The sequence below is a fragment of the Salarias fasciatus genome, chromosome 13, assembly GCF_902148845.1.
Source record: "Salarias fasciatus chromosome 13, fSalaFa1.1, whole genome shotgun sequence".
Classification (NCBI taxonomy): domain Eukaryota; kingdom Metazoa; phylum Chordata; class Actinopteri; order Blenniiformes; family Blenniidae; genus Salarias; species Salarias fasciatus.
The window spans coordinates 3294354-3315137 of NC_043757.1; the positions used below are offsets into that span (position 1 = coordinate 3294354).

At 47.9% G+C, this 20784-nt stretch overlaps 1 protein-coding gene across 1 annotated transcript in view; it reads right to left on the reverse strand.

The window, feature by feature from the left end:
- The window catches only part of nrg3a (neuregulin 3a), a 381203-nt gene that overhangs the window by 33576 nt on the left and 326843 nt on the right, over positions 1-20784 (reverse strand). The window contains exon 3 of the mRNA XM_030106513.1: positions 17481-17554. Coding sequence (XP_029962373.1) covers positions 17481-17554 — 74 coding nt within the window. The remainder of the gene's footprint in view (positions 1-17480; positions 17555-20784) is intronic.

The following is a 20784-nucleotide window of genomic DNA, read 5'->3' on the forward strand; positions in this document are numbered from 1 at the left end:
AAGGTGGTTACTGTGCATAAATTGTCAAATAAACATCGTCTGCAAACACTTCAGAAAACATTTTTTTTCTTAAAGTTTCTAAAAAACAACATATGCAGATAGTCCTGAAAAATATCTGTCAAACAGGCTTTTCTTTTTAAGAAATGTCAGCCTTCCCTCCGCTGTGGCGTACCTCAGGGCTCAGTCTTCAGCCCGTTACTGTTATCTCCTGGTTCAAACTCTGAGCAGCGAAATATTATGATCCGTTCTATTATAATCCGTTCTATTAAGTGGCAGCAGTGCAGACGATCTACAGCAGTGCTCGGAATGCTTAAAAAAGCCAAAGTGCTAAATCTTTGAACGAGTGACGAGGAGTGAACTGCACTCATCCGAACATGACTGCTCGTAAGTATTTTTTGTTATATTTTAAAGAATAAATTGTGTTTATGAATATTCACCCCAACGCCTGGAATAATGACCGAGGTGAACAAAGAATCATGGGAGATTTGTGATGCCATCCAAGATGGCCACCCCCTTGAATCTCACTTCGGTTAGTTTCAGTTTTAACTGACAGTTTTGTTTTTTGTTTTTTTTTTAGGTAAATTTAATCACAGTCATGAACATTCACCCTCACACCTCAGCATATTCACCAAGGTAAACAACTCATAAAGGGAGATTCATGACGTCATTCAAAATGGCCGCCTTGCGTGATGCTCGATTTTTGTGTTCACTGGGATTTAGACAGTCCTTATCCAGATACGTTACTTTGGTTGATTAAAGGCAGCGTGTAGCTCGTCCAGGGGGATTTTACTCGAGGGTGAACTTTGAGCGCTGCAGTTTTATGAGAATGTATTTCATGGCTCCAAATCCTGCGTCTTCTTTCTGACGTTGACTGATCCAAACCAGCTTCCAGCTTGTGGAGTTAAGGCAACTCTTAAACGCTCGATAAAGTTCACCCGGAGACAACAGAACGCTGAACGACGATCTAAAGCGAAGCTGTCACGAGTTCAATCCAGCAGCTCAGCGGAAAAGACTCGGCGCTGATTAGATTGGAGTAATTGGTCGAATGCGTTCGGGACGCCGAGCATCATCTGTGCCGTTGAGAACGGAGGAAAAATGAAGAAACAAATAGTCGGTGACAAGTTGTGAGTCACGGTGGGAACGCCCACAGGGAGCTGCCAATCATCATCAGGGTCGCATCACCAAGGAAGCGTCTTCCTTTCCGGCCCGAGGCGACGTCGCACACAAACACATTTTCACCTGTTTCATCTCGTAACCCCCCGTCCCCGTTTTATGTTTTCATCTTTTACGAGGCGCAGTATTTTCCTGGAGTTATTTTGCCATTTGCTGTGATTTATCCTGCCGCGCTTCTCCTCGGCACGTCCCGCCGCGTCTCGGCTCCGGCTCGGGCTTTTTCCATCATCCTCGCCCAGAAAGAGAAGTTAGAAAAATATCCGTGAAGCAGCACGCGAACTGTTGCGTTGAGCTGCAGGCTCTGATCGTGGGTGGAAGGAGAGACAGGCCAGCTGACGGGAGCAGAGGAAGAGCTTTTCAAGGGTTTCAACGCACCGATACTGATACTGATATCAGACCTGAGATTAAAGGTCAAGTTCAGTCGAATTAACCTACAAACAGCCATGCGGAGCTGACCTCTCCATGAACTCTCTTTAGCGCAGCTTTGTCCTCATTTCGCATCAGAAACAAAACAAAGCGGTGCAGAGAGCGCTCGGCTCTGACTGTTCGCTCGTCAAGGCCTTCATGGGCGAATTCAGGTTGTGCAGCCGTTTCGTCAGATTCCAGCAACAGGAAAATGATCTGTCAGAAAGATTAATTTTATTTTGATATCATATTTTATGCCCATTAGTCACCATGTAAACTGCGGCTCCTTAATTATTCTGTAATCCATCATTATTACACATCAGGAGTTTCGACATGACAGGAGTCAGACGATCCCCAAAAACAGGCTGAACATCAACAAGCCGAGCGCTTTGTAAACATGCTGAGATTTGATGGTGGCTTGTCTCATGCACGGCAGGAGCTTGGAGAGTTAATCAGAAACATAAAGAACGAGCGAAAAAGGACGAGTACCTGTAGCTACCAGTTCTTAAAGCCACCACTCTGGCAGTAATGTGCTGATAAAACAGAAAATAATTCTGACTGCTGAAGGAGTGAAGTCGAGGTCAGAGGCTGGTTGTGCAAAAGAAAAATGAAAACAGCAGAGGAGAACAACATGGTCAGAGTTTGACACCACTGAATAAGCCGGTCTCCGCGATATTATCCAGAAACGTCCCTAAATCTGCAGCAGCTGATGTAGAAATGATCACCTGGCTTCTCTCATCGCCTGGAAAAGTTGAGGCAGCAGCTTGAGAGGAACTGAAGTGTATCTGGAGGGTTTGACTCCCGGCTCGCCATCGACTCGTTCCACTACAACCAAGGAGTTACGCTCCTGAATAACCAATTAAATGTTATTTTTAAGACTTAACTCTGCTGCTTTTCACAGAAGTAACTGTAAGTCCAGGTAAGGGTGAACCTGTGACAGGCAGCAGAGCCATGTCTGTCAGAGAACCGCTGGAGCCGCTGGGACCTCTGGAGAGCAGGAGGACGGACAGAGACCGAGACTGGGGGGCTCGCTGGCAGGCGTTTACAGGGATGAATGAGTAAGAGTAAGAAGAGGAGGAGGAGGAGGAGGAGGAGGAGGGGGCGAGTTCCCAAAAGCAATGAAATAGAGGAGGAGGCCGGAGTGAAGAGGACTGAGAGAGGAAGGCAGGACGCGTCAACAGAGAGCCTGGTTCTGCTGAGCGACGAGGAGAGTCTCAGGCTTCAGGGCAAAGTGAGAGGAAAGAGGAGCAGACAGTGGAAGAGAGAGAAGGACGAGGACGGACAGAGGGCAGAGCCTCGTGTCTCCCACTTCAGTCAGTCTCTGTCGTCCTCCCGCCAGGTTCTTTCCATCCCCTCACTATGCACTGAATCGTCATGCTGGAACTGGCAGCGGCAGAAACACTGAAAATGACGCAGTTTTCATCATTTTGTTTCAGCCAGTGGCTGCTCCCGGGATGAACACGTCGGAGGAAAAGAGGACAGAGGAGGTAACCCGAGGAGAGCGCCAGTTATTTTTATTTCCACCGGCTATAAAAGGACCAGTGCTCCTTTTTATTGCGGCGCAGTGTAATACGGCCACACGACCCGTGCACTGATCCCTGATCAGTTCTCTTGTTCCTGGTGGTTTAATGGCTGCAGGCGCTGGAGGCGGGTGGAATGCGCCCCTGGTCCTCCATCTTTACTCAGACTGAGCCGAGAGGGCGGAGACACGGCGTCCACTGTGTGATCGCTCCAGTTTATAAAGAGAAAAGATGAAACAAGGAGAAGATATAGGAGGATGAGTCAGGATGCAGAATGAAGACCAGCAGGCAGGAGTCATCTGCTAACAGCTCAGTAGATCACGTTACAAACACCTTTCATTTCTGTCTCACTGCTCAAAGTGATTTCCTGTGTTAAAGGAACTCTGCATCAAACACACTGACCATAGCTGCAGCTCAACCGCACTACAATCCAGATGTGTTCCTGATGTGAAGCCACTCTCAAGCGTCCTCATAAAATTAGACGATGAGTTTAGTTTCATTAATGATCGAAGTTTGCGGCTTGAACAATTAGAGAAGTAGTCGAATCAGTTTTAAGATGATCTATTGGCGCTTCCTGGAATCAATAAAAAGTGGTGCAGCATAAACGTTATTTTGAGTTGTAATGCAGCTTCAGAGTCTCTTTAATAACACGCAGTTGGACTCGGTGTTAATGACTCTTAGCAGAGACGCTCCTGTGATGCCAAATGTGAGCCGCACTTGGAAATAATTCATTGTATTGATGAACCATTACATCGAGAGAGAAAATATGAATCAATATCCAGTGAGAGGCAATAACAGCGAGTGTGTGTGTGTGTGTGTGTGTGTGTGTGTGTGTGTGTGTGTGTGTGTGTGTGTGTGTGTGTGTGTGTGTGTGTGTGTGTGTGTGTGTGTGTGCTGCAGGAAGACACAGGGGCAGAATCATTGGGGCAGGCTGACTCTCCCACTGACAGAAAATGACGCTCATCCTGGGTTAGTGGCTGCTGGAGCTTCAGAAAAGGAGCATTAAAAAGCCATTTGGACAGGCCAATTTCAAGTCATTCTGTTCTCCGATCGCTCCTCATCCAACTGTTCGCTCGCAGGGGGCTGCCGGCCGTCAGCAGGTTCTCCACCTGCGCTCGTGGCCGGTTGTCATAATGGTTTACCTGGCAGTGGCTGGCATGAGAGCGGACAGCGATACCGATAAAGCTTCATGCTTACATTCTGCCATGGATGGCTGAGCTACCAGCACACTATTAATACTATCAACATTAATCAGAAGGTTATCGTAGAGCAGGGGTGTCAAACATACGGCCTGTGGGCCAAAATCGGCCTTCAGATTCAGCAATCAGCATTCAGTCACACCCTGTGGAATAACCACCAAACCATCTCAAAAGCCTGCTTCATTGTGAGATGGTGCGTTCACACCGGACGCGAATAGCGCGGCGAGGGCGGCCGATTTACATAGAAAATCTATGGTTTTCGCGCAGCCAGGAAGCGGCGAGCGGTCACGCGGCGAGAATTCAGCGAATTCAGCGGCGGCCGCTCCGCCATTCTACTCGCACGAACCGCGCGGCGGCCGCGCGAACCGCTCTACTCGCGCCGCTGAAAGTTGGGAATGTTGAACATTTGAGCTAATTTGCGAGCGGCGAACCAATCACAGAGCCGCTCTATATGACGTCATTTATGAGGTACCGGAGCCCCCGGGAAACACCAGAAATGGATGAGAAACTGATCACAGCGGTCGGCGCTCGCCCTGAGCTCCCATCGTCGTATTTTTATCGGGACAGGAATAAAAAGGAGCTTGCTTGGAGGAAGATGAGTGAGGAGGTCGGGTCCCCGGGTAAACTGAGTAAAGAGATTGTGGTGAAACAGCGTTTACTGTTAGTTAAACAGTGAGTTCACTGAGAGGTCGGGTCCCCGGTGGAATAGAGCGCCGATGCGGGACAGCAGCTCGTCAAACTGGACCGGGAGAGACGGAAGTACCGCTGAAAGCGTCCTTCATCCAGGCGCAGCTCCAGGAGTAAATGGTGAAACTCACCATACTGTGAACGCCTCTGCAAAATATTATGAATCCAGACACGTCGCCTGGACTCGCGACGACGACGTTGTCGGGTTTATCAAGCAAATAAAGCAGACCGCCGGCAACAGAGACGCGAATTCAGCGGCAGCCGCTGCTGGGTCACAAAATGCACACGCGGCCAACCAGGGGCGAATCGCGCCGCGCTACTCGCGTCCGGTGTGAACGCACCAAGAGCAGGCCAGAGCAATCAGGGAAAACCCTCAGTTCCACAGGGAGACAGTGCAGACTGCACACAGAACAGCTCCCAAGCCTGGAATCGAACCAGCAATCAAGTAATTATCTGGTAATGCGAATCAGTCAGCGAGGGGTCAGCGCTCAGGCCTCGGGGAGACATTGGATTTGGACTGATGGTGCAAAAAAATAAAAAATAAAAAAAGATGCAAGTGAAGGAAAACTGCAGGTAATTAAAGTAATTGCGTTGCTCTATGTTTGGGAACCATTTAAGATGGTCCAACTGAGCTAGCTGAGCACAGAACCAACAGCCTCGACTCAACGCCGCCCAATTCCCACACTGGACTTTTAGGTTCGTGCTTCCAGTGGAAAGAAAAAAAAAAAAAAAAAAATCAACTTCTCAGTACAAAAACTGCAGCATCGGGCCTGATACAGGTACTGGTGTGGGTGCGTCCATGGAAACAGAAAGCCTGAGCAGGCAGACCCCGTGAACCGAGGCAGTGGACTGGCTTCGCCCCGCCTGCCTGGTTATTAATGACCTGCGACCGGAGCGAGCAGCGAGCACATCGCTGCTCTGCTCTGGGAAAATCTGCATCCTTCTGCCGGATTCTTCATTAAACAGGAGCCGACAGGAACCATGCTTCACTTTAAACTGGGCCTCCACATCTGTCAGGGCCTGTGTGTGTTTACAGCCGAGGGTCTTGATCATGCTCTCAATGGAAAACAGGCCAGTTAATGAAGGAAAACAACGCCGCGTTGTGAGCAGTGGCGATTTTCTTCTTCTTTTTTCTCACATTCAGTGCAAACCATTTGCTATTCATTTGTGTAAATATTTTCAGAAAGTTGAGGCAATCAATATGAATTCTCTTTCTTCTCTCGCCACCTCTTTTCTCCCCACTGTGATTGCTTGCTATCCCGGTCCATAGCAATAGATGGGCAGAAGGGTAAATTGGCTTCAGCAATCAGTATCCATTAAGCTCGACTGCAAATGTCGATTTTGCATTTGCTACAGAGTTCACCCGCAGAGGGGGGAAAATAATCCTGGAGGACAATAAAGCCTTGTGTGTTTTTTGCCTATTTAAAAAGAGATGAATGCAGAATGGATCTGGCCGTTGCGGGCGAGAGGGAAATAAAACGCACAGATTCAGCCGTTATTGACACTGCTAATGCAGGATACCAAACGCATGTGATTAACTGTGATCGGCCCACGGACCCAAGAACAAATCCAATACTTTCAGTGGCTGTAATTCTCTTAGTGTTCTAAATTCAATCTACTCACTTCCAATTAATCGTGTCTAATGATATGGTCACAGAGATGAAGGAAACACGGCCAGAAACGGGGGCGCATATGCAGCAATCTCGCCGTCACCTCCGTCGGCCCTCAGGAACAGCGGCGGCGTAATCTTGTTGGGTGAAGTCTCTGATTTCTGAACGCGGTTCAACAGCCAGCTCCAATGTTCCGCGTCACCGCGGTGAGCCGGGATGGCGGGGGGAGGGCGGCGGCTGCACACCGATTGAGATGCAGGCAAGCCAGAACTGGTCCAGGTGGCCAACGAGCTGCACCTGCGGCTAATTTAACCTCCGCCCATATCAGTGCGTCTCAATAGAAGCTGACAGGCGAGAAGCGTCGGCAGCAGGCTGCCAACGCCTCGCTGTGCTTTTCGCCACTTTCAGCTCTGAGAAATTGGAATCTCCAATAAGTGTGTTTTTCACTCAGCGGACCGAGAAAAGGCCGACGCTCGTTCCGCCCGAGCCAAACTCGTGTGCAGACCCCTCATACGCGACACGGCGAATACTATCGACGTGGAAGTGAAATGAATAAACACAGGCTGGGAATACAGACGCCGGGCTGGCAGAGGTCCTGCTTCACCTTCCCTCTTTGTCATGCAGCGAGCAACACCATCGGACGGCTTGTGAAACTTGGCGAGCGCGAGCCGAGGACTGAGCTTTCCTGACAATTTACTGCTTCCATCCAAGAATATTTTAACCACGCGGTCTTCCTATTTCCCCAAAGGGAAGGCGCGCCTCAAAACAAGAAGGATGGGATCTTGCCGCGATTGGCGACAGAAAGTTTGAAAATTTGTGGCATTTCATACTTCAGTCCAGCAGTGCATTGATTCGGCAGTGTGATTTAGGACCTGATGTGCTGGAAGGAAGTCCAGACTGTTCAAACTGGGAATGCTGCAGATGTTTTTGGACGACAATGAAGATAACGCAACCGAGAACGACAATACAAACGCAAGAAGGGCCATGAAAGGACCCTATCATGAAACATAGACTTTCATGAGCTTTTTGCATTATTAGTGTGGGATTACTTGAGTCTTTCTCTCTCCTTACTCATGCTTATTAAAGTAATCTATATAGATACTCGGTCAGATTCACCAGGGTCTGATGCATGTCGCATGAGCTTCTCAGTACTGTCAAAAAAATGTTTGGTTTTGACGGCGCTTAAAAGCATTTAAGTATAATTTAACAAACATTTTACAGTATCTGACCTGGGTTTCATGAACCTGTGTACACACGGTCTCTCTTTGTGAATGGAAACTGAACATCTTTCCAAAAGCAAAAGTAATCGAGTAAATCATCAGCGCACGGCTGAATCAAACCGCTGATGTGACCTTCATCTGCAGGGAGAAAACTCGGTACGGACATAAATGGAGACTGTCGACGACCTGCGAACGCGTCATGTGTGAACTTCGTAGCGGCAGCCACACAGCGCGGCGTTATGAGACCGTGGTTACATGATGTTCTCTGCTGATCATAACCTCTGGCTTCATAACGGCACAGGCTCCAGATTAAAAACCATCACTTGCTCCCACCTTGGATAACTGTACATTGTGTCCCTGCCTCAAGCTGCCTTGTACAGAAACATTTACAAGCACACACATAACGTTTAATCATGAGAAAACCAGTGTACTAAGGAGATCTCACGTTGCTGCGCCTCCATAGGGACGTAACAAGCCACTGTGATAAAAATAGCAGCTTCCTGTAATGCTGATGGACAAAGAAGCAACATTCATTCTCTCTTGATTGTTTCATCTTTTTTCTGAGGAGCACAACAGCGACGGCCTCTGACCCCTGCTGCTGCCGCCTGCTCTCATCCACTTTCCTGGCAAAGGCAGCACAATTCATCCTGAATGAAAGCAGTGCTTGAATCCCACCTCGGACCCCGGGCTCCCCTGCTTCACGTCCTCTCATCTTCTTTTTTTGGTGTGTGTGGTTGTTGTCTAAACCTTAATGTCTTCCGTTCTCCCTTCATGTTCTCATGAGCTGAGTGTGAGCGCACGGTGTGTTTCTCCCAGCAGGACTCGGAAGATTCAGGCGGGACAGTGGGTGAGACCGAAGCCCTGCTGGGAGGCTGCGGAACCCCCCCCCCCCGCCGGTCCTCTTCTTCGTCTGACTCACGACATTGAGCAGGGCTGCTGACGCTGTGACTCCTTTCATCAGGGACAAACACAAGAAGGACTAATAATAACACCAACGTGTCCAAACAGGAGGCGACTGTACGTCTGCGGCGAAGGGAGCGCCTCGGTTCTGAACAGGGAAATCACTTTATAGATAAATGCAGATTGATGAATGAATCTCACTTATATAGAGCGCTTGTTCCACTGCTCGAGTAGCCTCTACTTCACACTGTTAACGAAATGCAAGGCGGTCAGTCTGTGTACGGAATTGAACCTGCAACCTTTGCAGTACGACATGGCCAATCTACCAACTGAGCCGCAGCTGTTGCTCAGCGTTTTCAAAAAGTTTCATTTTCAGCGTTTCACGTCATTGCTGTACCTTTAGAAAAAAAGAAAAAGAAAAGCAAGATACTATTTGCATCTCACACTCCTGAAGTCCAGTATTTACCTTGTTTGCACCAAAATGAGCCTTGCAGCGATGCAGGATTACTCTCGTGGGACGGCGGAGCGGGGATTACACGTGGTAATCCGGCACAGCTTCCCGCACGCGAGGCCAAGCAGCAACGCGGTGGAGCACCGGAAATGTGGGAAATGGACTCTTTTCATCGAGTTTCACAGAGGCCCGCTGTCAAAGACAAACTTCTTTTGTTGTTTTAATGGGCAGCTCGATGTGGAAGTTGCCATTTTTTTCTTTCACCCCAGACACATGCCAATTAAAAGAAAATGTAGTCTGTGCTTCAGCGGTGGAGCTTCATACAAAAGCAAGCCATGCTGCTTTTCTGAGGAGGACTCCCGATTTGAGAAGAGAAAGGGGTGTTTTAATCTGCTCCTGGTTGCTGTTTTCAGATTTGAGGAATCAGACGTGCTGAAACTCTCCTCTGTGAGTCTGTCTCGCCACCGCCAGTCAGTCTAACCAGGAGAAATGATTCTGGAAATGAATCAGAGAGTCGTCGAGCGCCTCTCGGCTTGAAGCCGGCTCCTTCGCTCGGCTATTCAGATGGTGTGAATTTAACAAGATGCCTCCAGAGACTCCGCTTTGCACTTCCCGGCCCCGCGTGGCGCACCCGGGCGGAAGGAAGTGCAAACGCAAACAAAATGAAAGAGCGCGGAGCAGCCGTGAAAAAACATGTTCTAATAAAGAAACGTGCCAACAATGATTTTCAATTTCATCCTTTGAGGAATGTTGCAGATGTAAACAAGTGCTTCTATTTATCCTTTAAGAGTGAAGCACATGACGGAGCAGACATGTTTTTCTCGTGATGAAGAGGAGTGAAACCCCTTCAGAGGTTTCAGATCTAAAAAAAAACAAGGAAGCACCGTTTTCTACAGTTTTCTAAAAGGATGAATCCGAGTGATGAGCACTACCCTTCAGCAGTGCCAAACCAAAACTCAGTAAATGTTCTGTTCATTCTTTAACTTTGTAGTGATCATGAAGTCTCCTTCCTGTCAGAATGAACTTCATCCCGGCTTGACTCACGGTTTGAGTGTGAAGCTCGGACGGACCACACTCCTCCCTCACGCCCACATTTTTGCATTTGAGCCATTTGTTCTCATGACTTTGCAGAAGCAAGTGTCTGGCACCTTATTGATTCCCAAATTTTCTCCGGGTCAGGCCCCGCCGCGGAGCTTCACCCCGACGCGCCGCGTCTTGCTCAAGGACGTTCCATTCTCGCCGCCTCTCTTCTTGCCTTACATTCAAATGAACAATGCGCTCCTATTTGCACAATAGTGAATAAATAACCTTGATCACGCAGAAGCAGCGGTGTAGCCATCCAAGGTGACTCACAAAGCCTCGACAGTCAGATAAAAGAATGAAGCCCCCAACAATCCAACTTTTTATGCTCCTTTTATATCTTACAGATTGAAACAAGCAATGCAACGTGAAATACAAGGCTGTGTTGCCGTGGAAATTGGACTTGCATGATTACGGCTATATTATCATCTGTGGTGCACACAAACCTGCAGAGCATGAAATCGGATCTCATAAAGGTAGCGTGGATTAAATTTGTCTTCAGGTTTAAATTGCTAAATTTCACTTTGGGTGTCACTGGGAGCTGGAATAAGATGCATGTGCTGCGGAGGGGAATATGCTGATTCGGAGTTGGCCTCACAGCGCAGTAAAACTACGCCGTCTCAGTTCAGGAGGTCTGAATGTGTTTTTCACTGCGGAATAAGGCCTGGTAGATGACGGACGCAGCACAGGAGACGACTTTCAGTGAAAACGTAACACTGCAGTTGCATTTTGGGCGAGAACGGGGCGAGGCATGAGGGAGAGGAAGGACTATGAACATGATATTTTTTATCTGGTTCTCAGGGGAGAACCGTGGGTTGTTTCCCACGCCTACCTACAGGAGCGATGCGTGGACAATGTTACATAGCCTGCTTTAATTTCGACTGAAAATGAAGGGAAGCAGTGCAACAGAATGTCTGAAATCTTGTAACTTTGACAAAATGGTGTTTAAAGTTCTGAAAAATAAAAGTGCTCGTACAGTATCTGCTTTCTGTCACTTAGACCAGCGATTTTCAAAGTGTGAGGCGTGCCTCCCCTGGGGGGCGCCACAGGGCTTCAGGGGAGGCGCAGCGAGCTTTTTGTCCCTGTGCGGCTGCCGTAATCCCTGCGTGGGAGTGTAGACTAAACAGAGCAGTCCGAAGTATTATGCGCGTCATTTTACTCAACAGCAGAACATTACACCTGAAAAGAAAGCTCTAAGTGAGCACCGTCCCCCCCCAACCCCCGCGACTTCCTTTAGCATTTCCTGCTGCTGCTGCTAGTAGCAGCAGATGTTCAAATCAGACTCATAAAACGTCCGACACAGCTTTTTCTGTGGTTTTTAATATCTATCAGCAACAAGGGACGTGAGAGAAACCAGTTAGTAGGGAAACCAGTTATTCCAAAACACCGGCTCCGCTACGGTTTCGAGACACTTCTCCTCCGCTAGTTAGCTGCTGCGTTCAGGTGACTGGCGCGAGCGGCGGAAAACTGAAACTCTGTCGTTCACATGAAGGCAGCGATGACAGCAGGACTCAGGAGACACTCAGGAGACACGTGAAGGACGCGTTGACAATTTGCACAAGGGAACTGCTGTCAGACAGCTGTGAACCGGCTCTCGTCGTTCACTTAAAAGAGCCGTTCAAACCAACGGCTCGTTCATTGAACGTCACAACACTACATGCTACGCAAATGAGCGTTACTATATTTCATCAGGTACGCATTTTTTAATGTGGTAGCGCATGCACACCAGCGCACCGCTTATGTGCACCCCTGACTAAAGGAGAAGTCGTCTGCAGTCTGGCCTGCTTGCTGCTGAATTTTGCATTATGCTGTTGAAGTTGCTCACAATGGGTCGTGCCAATCAGCCACCTTCCAGTTTGAGCAGCAGCAGCCGTGTCGACAACCAAAAGTGGTTTGAACTCCGTCTCTTCAGCGATGACAAGATTTGACACGCTGTATGTAAGGAAGACAACAAAAGCCTTTGTTGCTGGGTGACAGATTGAGGGGAGGAACATAAATAAATCTCTGATCTCAGACACGATGAGCGCGGCGCCGAGCCTCGCCGGCGTTTTAGGAGCTAAAAGCACATCAGTGCAGGTTTTGAATGACTCGCCGATCGTCTGCAAAGTTTTCACACGCCGGTCTTTAAATGCTTGATTGTTTCTGCGCGACACCGCGGGCCTTTTTACTTTCTGTAAAGCAGATGTGAGAGCGGAGGTTTGAAGATGCTCCACAAGTGTTTACTTATGCAAGAGGCTTCGCCGCCATATGTCGTCACGTAAACATGTAAATAATCCACTCCTCCTCCTGAGGCCGTTTGCACGGCAGCGATTTCAAGTGAAAACGCCAAAAGTTTGGTTTTATGTGACAACGGTGGCTTGGAGGCTCCCAAGGTAGAAGTTTTCGAAAATGCTCAGGCGCTGTTGTCATGTAAACGGGTGAAAACGGCCCTTTCTAGAATATATCTACCTATCTACCAAAATAAAGGTTTATTTGTGCATGGTATTTAGACAATAACATCTACAGAGGCCAGCTCGGTAGTTTCATAGTTGAGTCACAACAACCACAGCGCCACCTCGTGGTCTGGAATGCTAAAGGCATCATTTCTAGTGTTTCTGCTGTTCTTTGGAAACTGATGTTTTCAGAATATTTCAGAATAATCATGAAACTCTTGGGAAACTAGAACACAGAAGCGTTTCCACTTGAGATGTTGTCATCTAAGCGAGGCTTTTTATTGATCCTGGGAAAGCTGTGAAGTCTGACTGACTGAATAGTTACTGTGAGGTCAAACAGGTCACAGCGGAGACGTTTGTGTTTTTGTAGTCTGAGATTGTTGGAAACCACAACGTGCTGAAGCGTCTGAAGCCAGACTGGTGGACACCTCCGCTCTCAGAGAGCAAACAAGTTTTCAAGCTGAGGGTTAAATTACCGAAAAGCACCGCGTCATTACTGTGCTTTATTTAGACCCCGTTCACATGATGTTCCAGGAGGAAACCAGCCGTTTCTGGAAATTCATGCCTGTACTGGTAGCTTCGGTGCTTCCTCCAGTTCTTATTTTGTCCTGGAAGACAAACATTTCTCCTCCTCTGCCTCGACATGCGCTCGTGTTTGTGCCGCCACCAGAAGTCCTGACACCGTGCCGGTCCTCAGAGACCCTGGGACGGTGTGATAGCCCTCCTCTGAAGACGTGTCCACTTTCATCCCTCCGCCGGTGCCCTTCCCCCGTCCCTGTGAGGCCGCGGCGTGCCAGAGGTACTTGGCAGCGCTCGGCCGCCCTGCTGGTGAACCTTGTTTAGCTGGCGCAGTCCAAAGCCCGGTCCATCTGAGGCCTGTGCCACTTAGTGCTGGGGAGATGAGCTGGACGGAGAACGGCGGTCGGGGAAAGGGGGATGAGGTCCGACGCTCGGACAATATGCACGCAGAGGAAAGGATGGCACGGAGGAGGTTAGCGGCGGACAGACGGGGGGCGAGAGGGCTGTCAGAAGGGGAGTTTGGAAGAGGGAACAGGGATGTCAACACTGAGGCAGGCTTGAGCAGGAGACACAGAGGGAACCCGGGACATTAGGAGCTGATTAACTGCGAGCAAGAGGAGTCGAGGGGAGAGCGATGCTGTGACAAGATTATCTGAGGGGCGAGAAAAGAAGAGCCAGGCTCAGATCCGCCGCGCTTCTTTTCCCAACTTTTACACTTACCAACTTTTTGAAGCAGGATGTAGTTGGAGAGAAAAAAGGAAGAAAGAAAGGAAAAAAAGATGACGTTACTCTATAAAGAAATCCATAGAGGCTGCATGACAATGTGTTGTGCAGAACAGAGAGCAGGCACTTGTCAGAAATAAGTGAGGGAGCTGAAAGACGGATACAGAAGAAAATAGGCAGATCGATTCTTTCTATTAGGAAATGAATGGAGAAGAGAGATTTGGCAAAGAGTTAGAGGAAGTAGCAAAGACCAGATGAATGAGATGAGGAGCGAATGAGGGGAAATGAGCGAAAGCAGAGTGAGTTAAAGCTGACACAAACACAAAAGTGTCGAGGATGTGTGGCTCCGACTTTTCCCCCCTCAGACCCTCAAGTCTCCGCTCCATTCTCCAAGCCTCATTCTGCCCCACAATCAATGCCAACATCAAACCATCTGTATGGAGATTTCAATGGGAGAGACGACGCAGTTAATAGGCCAATAACTGAGTCCGACAGTAAAACCACTTCAGGGTGACGGCTGAGTGGCGTTTTGTTAGAACGTGTCCTTTGAGGTTCCATCGGTCCGACATGCAGCTGAAATTAGACGTGTTTTAGTAAAGCACAAATAAAAAGAAAACAACACCAGTGTTGAAGTGAATTCCAAGTAAAGATTACTCAAGAAAAACTGTGGAAGCCAATTCTAGTAAAAACTCAAAACTTCCATTATGGTTCAGATGTCCGTTTCCACGGAAACGATAGACCCATTGAAAGTGTAGGCAATCACGACACGCAGGAGGAAAACGTTCTTATTGTCCGCCTATTGAGCACGTGCAGAAGGATTATTTGCGTTGCCGTGTGAACAGCCCCGGCTGTCAGGTTCTGACGGTGTCTTCAGAGTGTTCCAGTGTAGAAAAAGTCCTTCGCTGCTCACGTTTTGACTCCACTGAAGAGTTTTCCCTATCAGCGCTGAGGACTGTGTTCCAAAGCGACCAGATACTGAGAACAAACGTTCTATTGAGGCTCCGCCACGACCGACAGACGCGCTAACGACACGACGGACGACTGCCTGACGTCTGATAAATCGCTGAGGCGTCGAGGACGGCGGCTCCTCTGTACATTCAGGTCAGTAGGTTGGTGTACAAACAAAGCGGCGGGCGTCACTTCAGTGAACACCACTGTTGTTCTAACAAGGACAATTACCCTAATACTTGATTGGAATTAAAAACCTCATTACAGAGACTTAATTAATGATCTGGAAAGTAAAGGATATTAACAAATAGCAGGCGATAATGCCACTGTAGCATTTGCATTTCTAATCTACATGTCTCATTTGTGGCACGGCCTCCTTTGCAATTGAGTCTGAACTTCCATATCCATAATGGGGGAAATTAAAGTTCTAACAGCGGCACAGTGAAGGGCTTTTCCTGACATTGGACAAATATGAAGTGAGGATCCCCAGGGCATAGGACTGTCCTTTTATAGTAAATGGAGCTATTACAGCATGTGGCTTGTTACTGGAACAGCAACAGATAAGCTATTGTAATGCCACAGTATTAATGAACAGTGTGAAGGTTGCGTACATTTTTATAGGAGAAGCTAAGAGGACGAAGGGAATATAATACAGCGCAGATAGCCCGGCAGTGAGGACGGAATTTAGGGGCAATTTGTGTTCCTCCCTCAGCTCCCTGACATTGAGAGGACCATGTGTTCGGGCCGATAAAGACACAGTGAGACATCAGTCTGAGCAGGAGGACGGCCGGTTCGAGGGACGGCAAGGAAAATGGAAAACTGCAGGACAAATTAGAAGTTTGACTGCTTTAAAAAAAAAAAGAAATTTCAAGTGTTAAAACCCCCTCAGTGCTTCCCTGAATGCTGCTATAAGCCGGATCCAGTTTTCTGCGACGGGGTACTCCATCCCTCTGGTCCACAGGAAGTGATAAAAGCTACTTTAACAATCAGGCCCCATTTAGACGACGTCGAGTCCAGTAAAAATGCGTTGTTCTTGTGTTCTCGAGCAGGAAGCCATTCCACACTGCACAGTTTGTCTCACATAAAGCGGCAGATTTTAATTAAAGTCTGTATTTCCTGACGTCTCAACATCCATCGGCAACAAATGACATTTGTGAGCAGGTGCCAGTTAGAGGCTTTAAAGCAAAAACTATAAGTCTCTGCCGCCCACGCGCCGGGGACATTTATTACGGTCCTACATTTTATTCTGTCAGCACTGCATTTTATCACAAATCGCACCCTGAGTAAAACAGAGGCTTGTTTGTGGCTATTCTGCAGCATATTTCAATATATTTCACTCTCCTGCACTGCTCTGAATGCATAAGACTGAACAAACCCCCAGAAAGGCAGAGTCTGAATTTCTCGGAGATAACTTCTTTCTCGGCTTTGCGGCAAACCCATTTCACAGTGTTTATCAAAGCATGTAACAACCCTGGCTTTCATTTTGGGATTCACAGCCCCGCTGGTTTTCTAATCAGGGACTGACACTCACCTGGGATGCAAGGTGAATGCAATTAGTGTAACTACAATTACCTGAGCTTGGTGGGATCAAACAGTCTGGCTCCTGAAAACGCCGCAAAGCCTCGCCGACGGATCAAAGCGTGCGGAGATCGTACTGGAAACGCACAGCGAGGCCTCCAGCGTGAGCGACGAAACGCCGCACGCTCGAAAATAAAGGCGTTATTTATGATCTGGTGTCACTGGAGTGTGAGCGAGGAGGGGAGAACTGTTGAAAACTGGGTTCACCACAAAGCAGAGATCTCCTGCAGATTAAGCTTTTCTTTCTCTCCGTATAATCCAAGACAGAGTCGAAGCCGTTGAGATCAAGTGAAAACATCCAGGAATATTAATTCATCCTCATATCTGCGACACTTTCTACACAACACTCGCTTTGACAGCTTCTCAAAAGTTCAGATCACATTGGTTTTTGATATGTTTCAGTGATTCAGTCACACAACAGTGTTAGTGATGAACACAGTGGGACGATGGCTTTCTGAGGCGACATTCATACAACGGGATTTAAGTTCGTTTGCATTTTGGGCGTCTGTTTGCACGACGACGCTGCTCAGAGCCACTGAAAATGCAACTTTTCTAAAACGGTGTGACTCCGTCTCCGTGGAAACGGGAAAAGATGTGACTGCTAACCACATAGCTTTCAGTGTTTCTACTGTTTTAACAGAAACGGTGCGTTTTCACTGGAAGCGTCGTCGTGTAAACGGGACGCAACCTGGAGCCAATCACAGGCTTTATCACTGGTATCACATGGTTTAGCTTTGGGGGGGAAACAATTAAAAAAGAAAAAATAATCAACTTGTCACGGCTGCTGCAGCTGCTGTAAAACAAAACGTCGCCTTATTCACAAAAAAACACATTTAGCACATTGACGCCTTCTTGTTTCCAGGTCCTGGAAGAGATGCGCCGCGGCGTGGAGAGGAAGATTAGGAAGCAAGAACATGTTGAAGCAAGCAAATCATCACAACTCATACCGTGATCAACAGGAGACGTTAGTGCCTCCTTTCTAACACGACCAGTTTTTCACAGTTTAACTCCACGGGGGACATGATCGACTCTTACTTGGGTCGGACAGGATGGAGTCGGTCTTGGGGAGAAACTGGTCACAGCGGATGCCTTGGTAGCCCTCCCGACACCTGAAAGGGAAAAAAAAAAAAAACAGATGGAAATGAATAATTAGACATGAGGTTGAGCAGATCTTCAGGTTCAGTGTTTCTGAGGCGAGTTGCAGCTCCATGTGGTTCAATTCATCAACAACACAAACAGACTGAAACTCAGTTCGGCTCATCGTTTCAGCACTGAAGCAACTTTTCTGACAAGAAATACAAACCCTTAGAAAAGCCTTGTTTTAACAATGGTGCTGCCTTTTAAGGAGGATGCATTTGTAGGATGTGGAACAAAGCTGAGTGTGTGGGTTGCACCCATGAAAAACATTCTAAATCCCTGTTTACAGGAGAATGACGCGAAAATGCATCGTTCTCAGGAAAGTTTTGTGTTTACATGGAAACGGCAGAAACAGTGAGCATGCCGGGCCAGCAGGTGGCGCTGTGGGATGTTTCCGTTAGGAAACCAAACAAACTGCAGAGAACAAGACACCAGGAACACGGTTTCCATGGAGACGGGGTTGGAGCGGTTTCCCGGTTTCCATGGAGACGGAGTTAGAGCCTTTATCAAGGAGCCGTTTTAAAGCTCCGAGCACCAGATAACAAGTAAAGTTTTCCATTTTCACCTGGAATCGCTGTCGTGCCGTGACATCCCATAATCACCGTCACTTTCAGACAAACCACCACAGATTCTAATCACAGATCAAAGAGATCATGATTGACTGTTTCCTCTGAAATCTCTCCACACTGTTTGCAATCTCAGCCGCACACGGAGGTTTTATTTTACAGGAAAAGACTGGAATTTAATTGCAGGTTGAAACCTGTGCGAGGGAATTCTTTTTTTGTTTCTTTTTTCCTGCAGAAGATATTTGACTTCCAGGCCCAGCTCAGCCACACTTCCCGGGTCCTCATTAGGACGCAGACGGTAACCTTTCTCCGCGGTCACAGAGATGAGACGGGAGCGTCTTGCTCGGTCAGGAAGTCTTGACTGAAAACGCTGCAGACGTTCACGAAGCAACGCGCCGCAGTGGAGATGAAAAACATTCGCCTTCCTCCACTCTTCGTGCTCTTAGCCGCATTCAAGTGGGCCGAATTAGCTGGAGACGCTTTCCGCGGTTTCTGGAAAGTCCTCAGACTTTGGAGAAACTAAATTGTTGGATTTGATTGGCACATTAGTGAGAGCGCCAGTCGGGCAATGATCATTAAGCAGCTAATGAATTCTGAGACGTGCTCCGGCTGCCCTTCACACAGCGTCCCAGGAAAAAGCCCGGCCGCGCCAGGATGCGCCTTTAATTAATTTCGGCTCAATAAATATCTCCTTATCAACGTATGGGAGTGCGGCGGAGCCGTACAGAGCGCCGCGATAGCGCCGGGGCCGAAGCGCCAGGATGCGGCGTGGAGGCTAATTGGGCGCCTCGGCTGGTTTGGATATCAATCCTTGCCTCTGGTCATTTGTACCTTGCTCGCTTCTCTTCTTTTCTCGGCTCCTCTTGAGGAAAATGTGAGTCTTACGCATGCAAATATGAAAACTAACTTCAGCGAGAGAAAGACTTTTTACAGCTTCTTTTGAATTTAGTCCATCTGTAACACAATTGTTCAAATCAACATCTCAACTATTCAGTTTTTCGCTCTATTCTCCATTTTCACCTCCCGACTAAGTAGCGTCCCAATTTCTCTGCTCCTGTTTACCCCGGTGGCTTTGTTTCTCAGACGCTCCTGGAATCAATCTGGATCTGGTCTGACAGGCTGACAGCAGAGCACAAAACACTAATCCGTCCTGCTGGAGACACAGACGACGTCCCCGTCCACGAGAACACCCGAAACACCAGATCCAACCGCAGTTCAACATTTCAACATTTCAACAGGGCGTCTGGTACAATCAGTCTCGCAGCTTGGATTCTGCGTGTTCTATAACGCATGGTTTTAACCCCGTTTACACAACAACAAGCGAAAATGCTTCATTTTTTGTTTTCGTTTTAGGAAAGTTTCACACTAAACATGGCGACATTTTGGAAATGACGTCTATTTATGGCAAAATGGGAGAAAGGCTGAAAACGAATATGGAGAACCCGGACCGGGAGCCCTGACGCTCTGGAGGAAAACACTGTTCTTACTGTTCTTCTACTGAGCATGTGCAGAGGAACCATCTCCTCCGTCGACGTGGCAGAAGCAGCATCTACATTTAGCAGCAAACGAAGTCCGAGTATTTTCAAAAGTTGCACTTTTCCTGTGGAGACTGATGGTCTTTTTTTTCTCGAAAAGTTACGCATTTTGTTGTCAGTGGCTTTGAAGAACGTCGTCAGGGAAGTTTTCAAATGACTAAAACAAACCGTGTTGTGTTTTGAAAAATGCATCTTTTGGATTTGAATTGATACAAACCCTCGACACTTCATCACGCACGCCATTGTGTGTGTGTGTGTGTGTGTGTGTGGGTTTGTATCTTGCTCTATCCTCATTTGGAAGGAAAAACGACCCAGGACGCTCCTGCCGAGTCAAACCAGAGCGATATAACAGACGGGCGGAGGGAGGCGGAGCTCTGGGTCCTGTTCTGGGTAAACTCCAGGTGGGCGGAGCTTTAGAGGGTCTCAGGATTGAGATGCAGCGTCGCCGGTGGAGGCAAGACCCGGTGCTGCGCTCGTTCACCCCAGATCTCCAAGTGACTATTTCTGCTCTGGAGACTGAAAATGCTGGACGTGAGGAGGAGCCAGTCGGAGCTGTGAGGCATGATGGGATACGGCCGAGACAAACCCGTCCCAGAATCACTCAAGACAAACCTGACCGTCACTCAGGTCTGCTGAAAACACATTTTAACAACCGCTGCTGCGTGTCGGTGGCATTCAGGTTATCGACGGCAACATCAGAGAGCTTTCCAAACCCAGACATGATCATAAACACACCAACCGATTGCTTAGCCTAACCGCTGATTCCCAACCCGAGACATGACCAGGATTTCAAGATTTCTCTCCAAATACAAAAATACCAGAAAGACTGGCCTGGTTTTGATCAATGGATGATTTATGTCTTATTCTCTCATGAAGTCGAGCGTCGTTCATTCAGCTTCTTTTCATCGTTCAATCTGCAAACAGCAACCCTCAGGTTGTAGATTCATGTCGTACAGATAGTTAGAATTGCAGTTTGTAGCCTGTTAAAAATGTTTTTGCACCAATGCACCAATACTGCGTTTTACGTGTCACAAAAGTTTCCCATTTACACGGCGATGCCCGAAAAACTAACTAGTTCTCACGCCAGGCCACAAGCGGGCG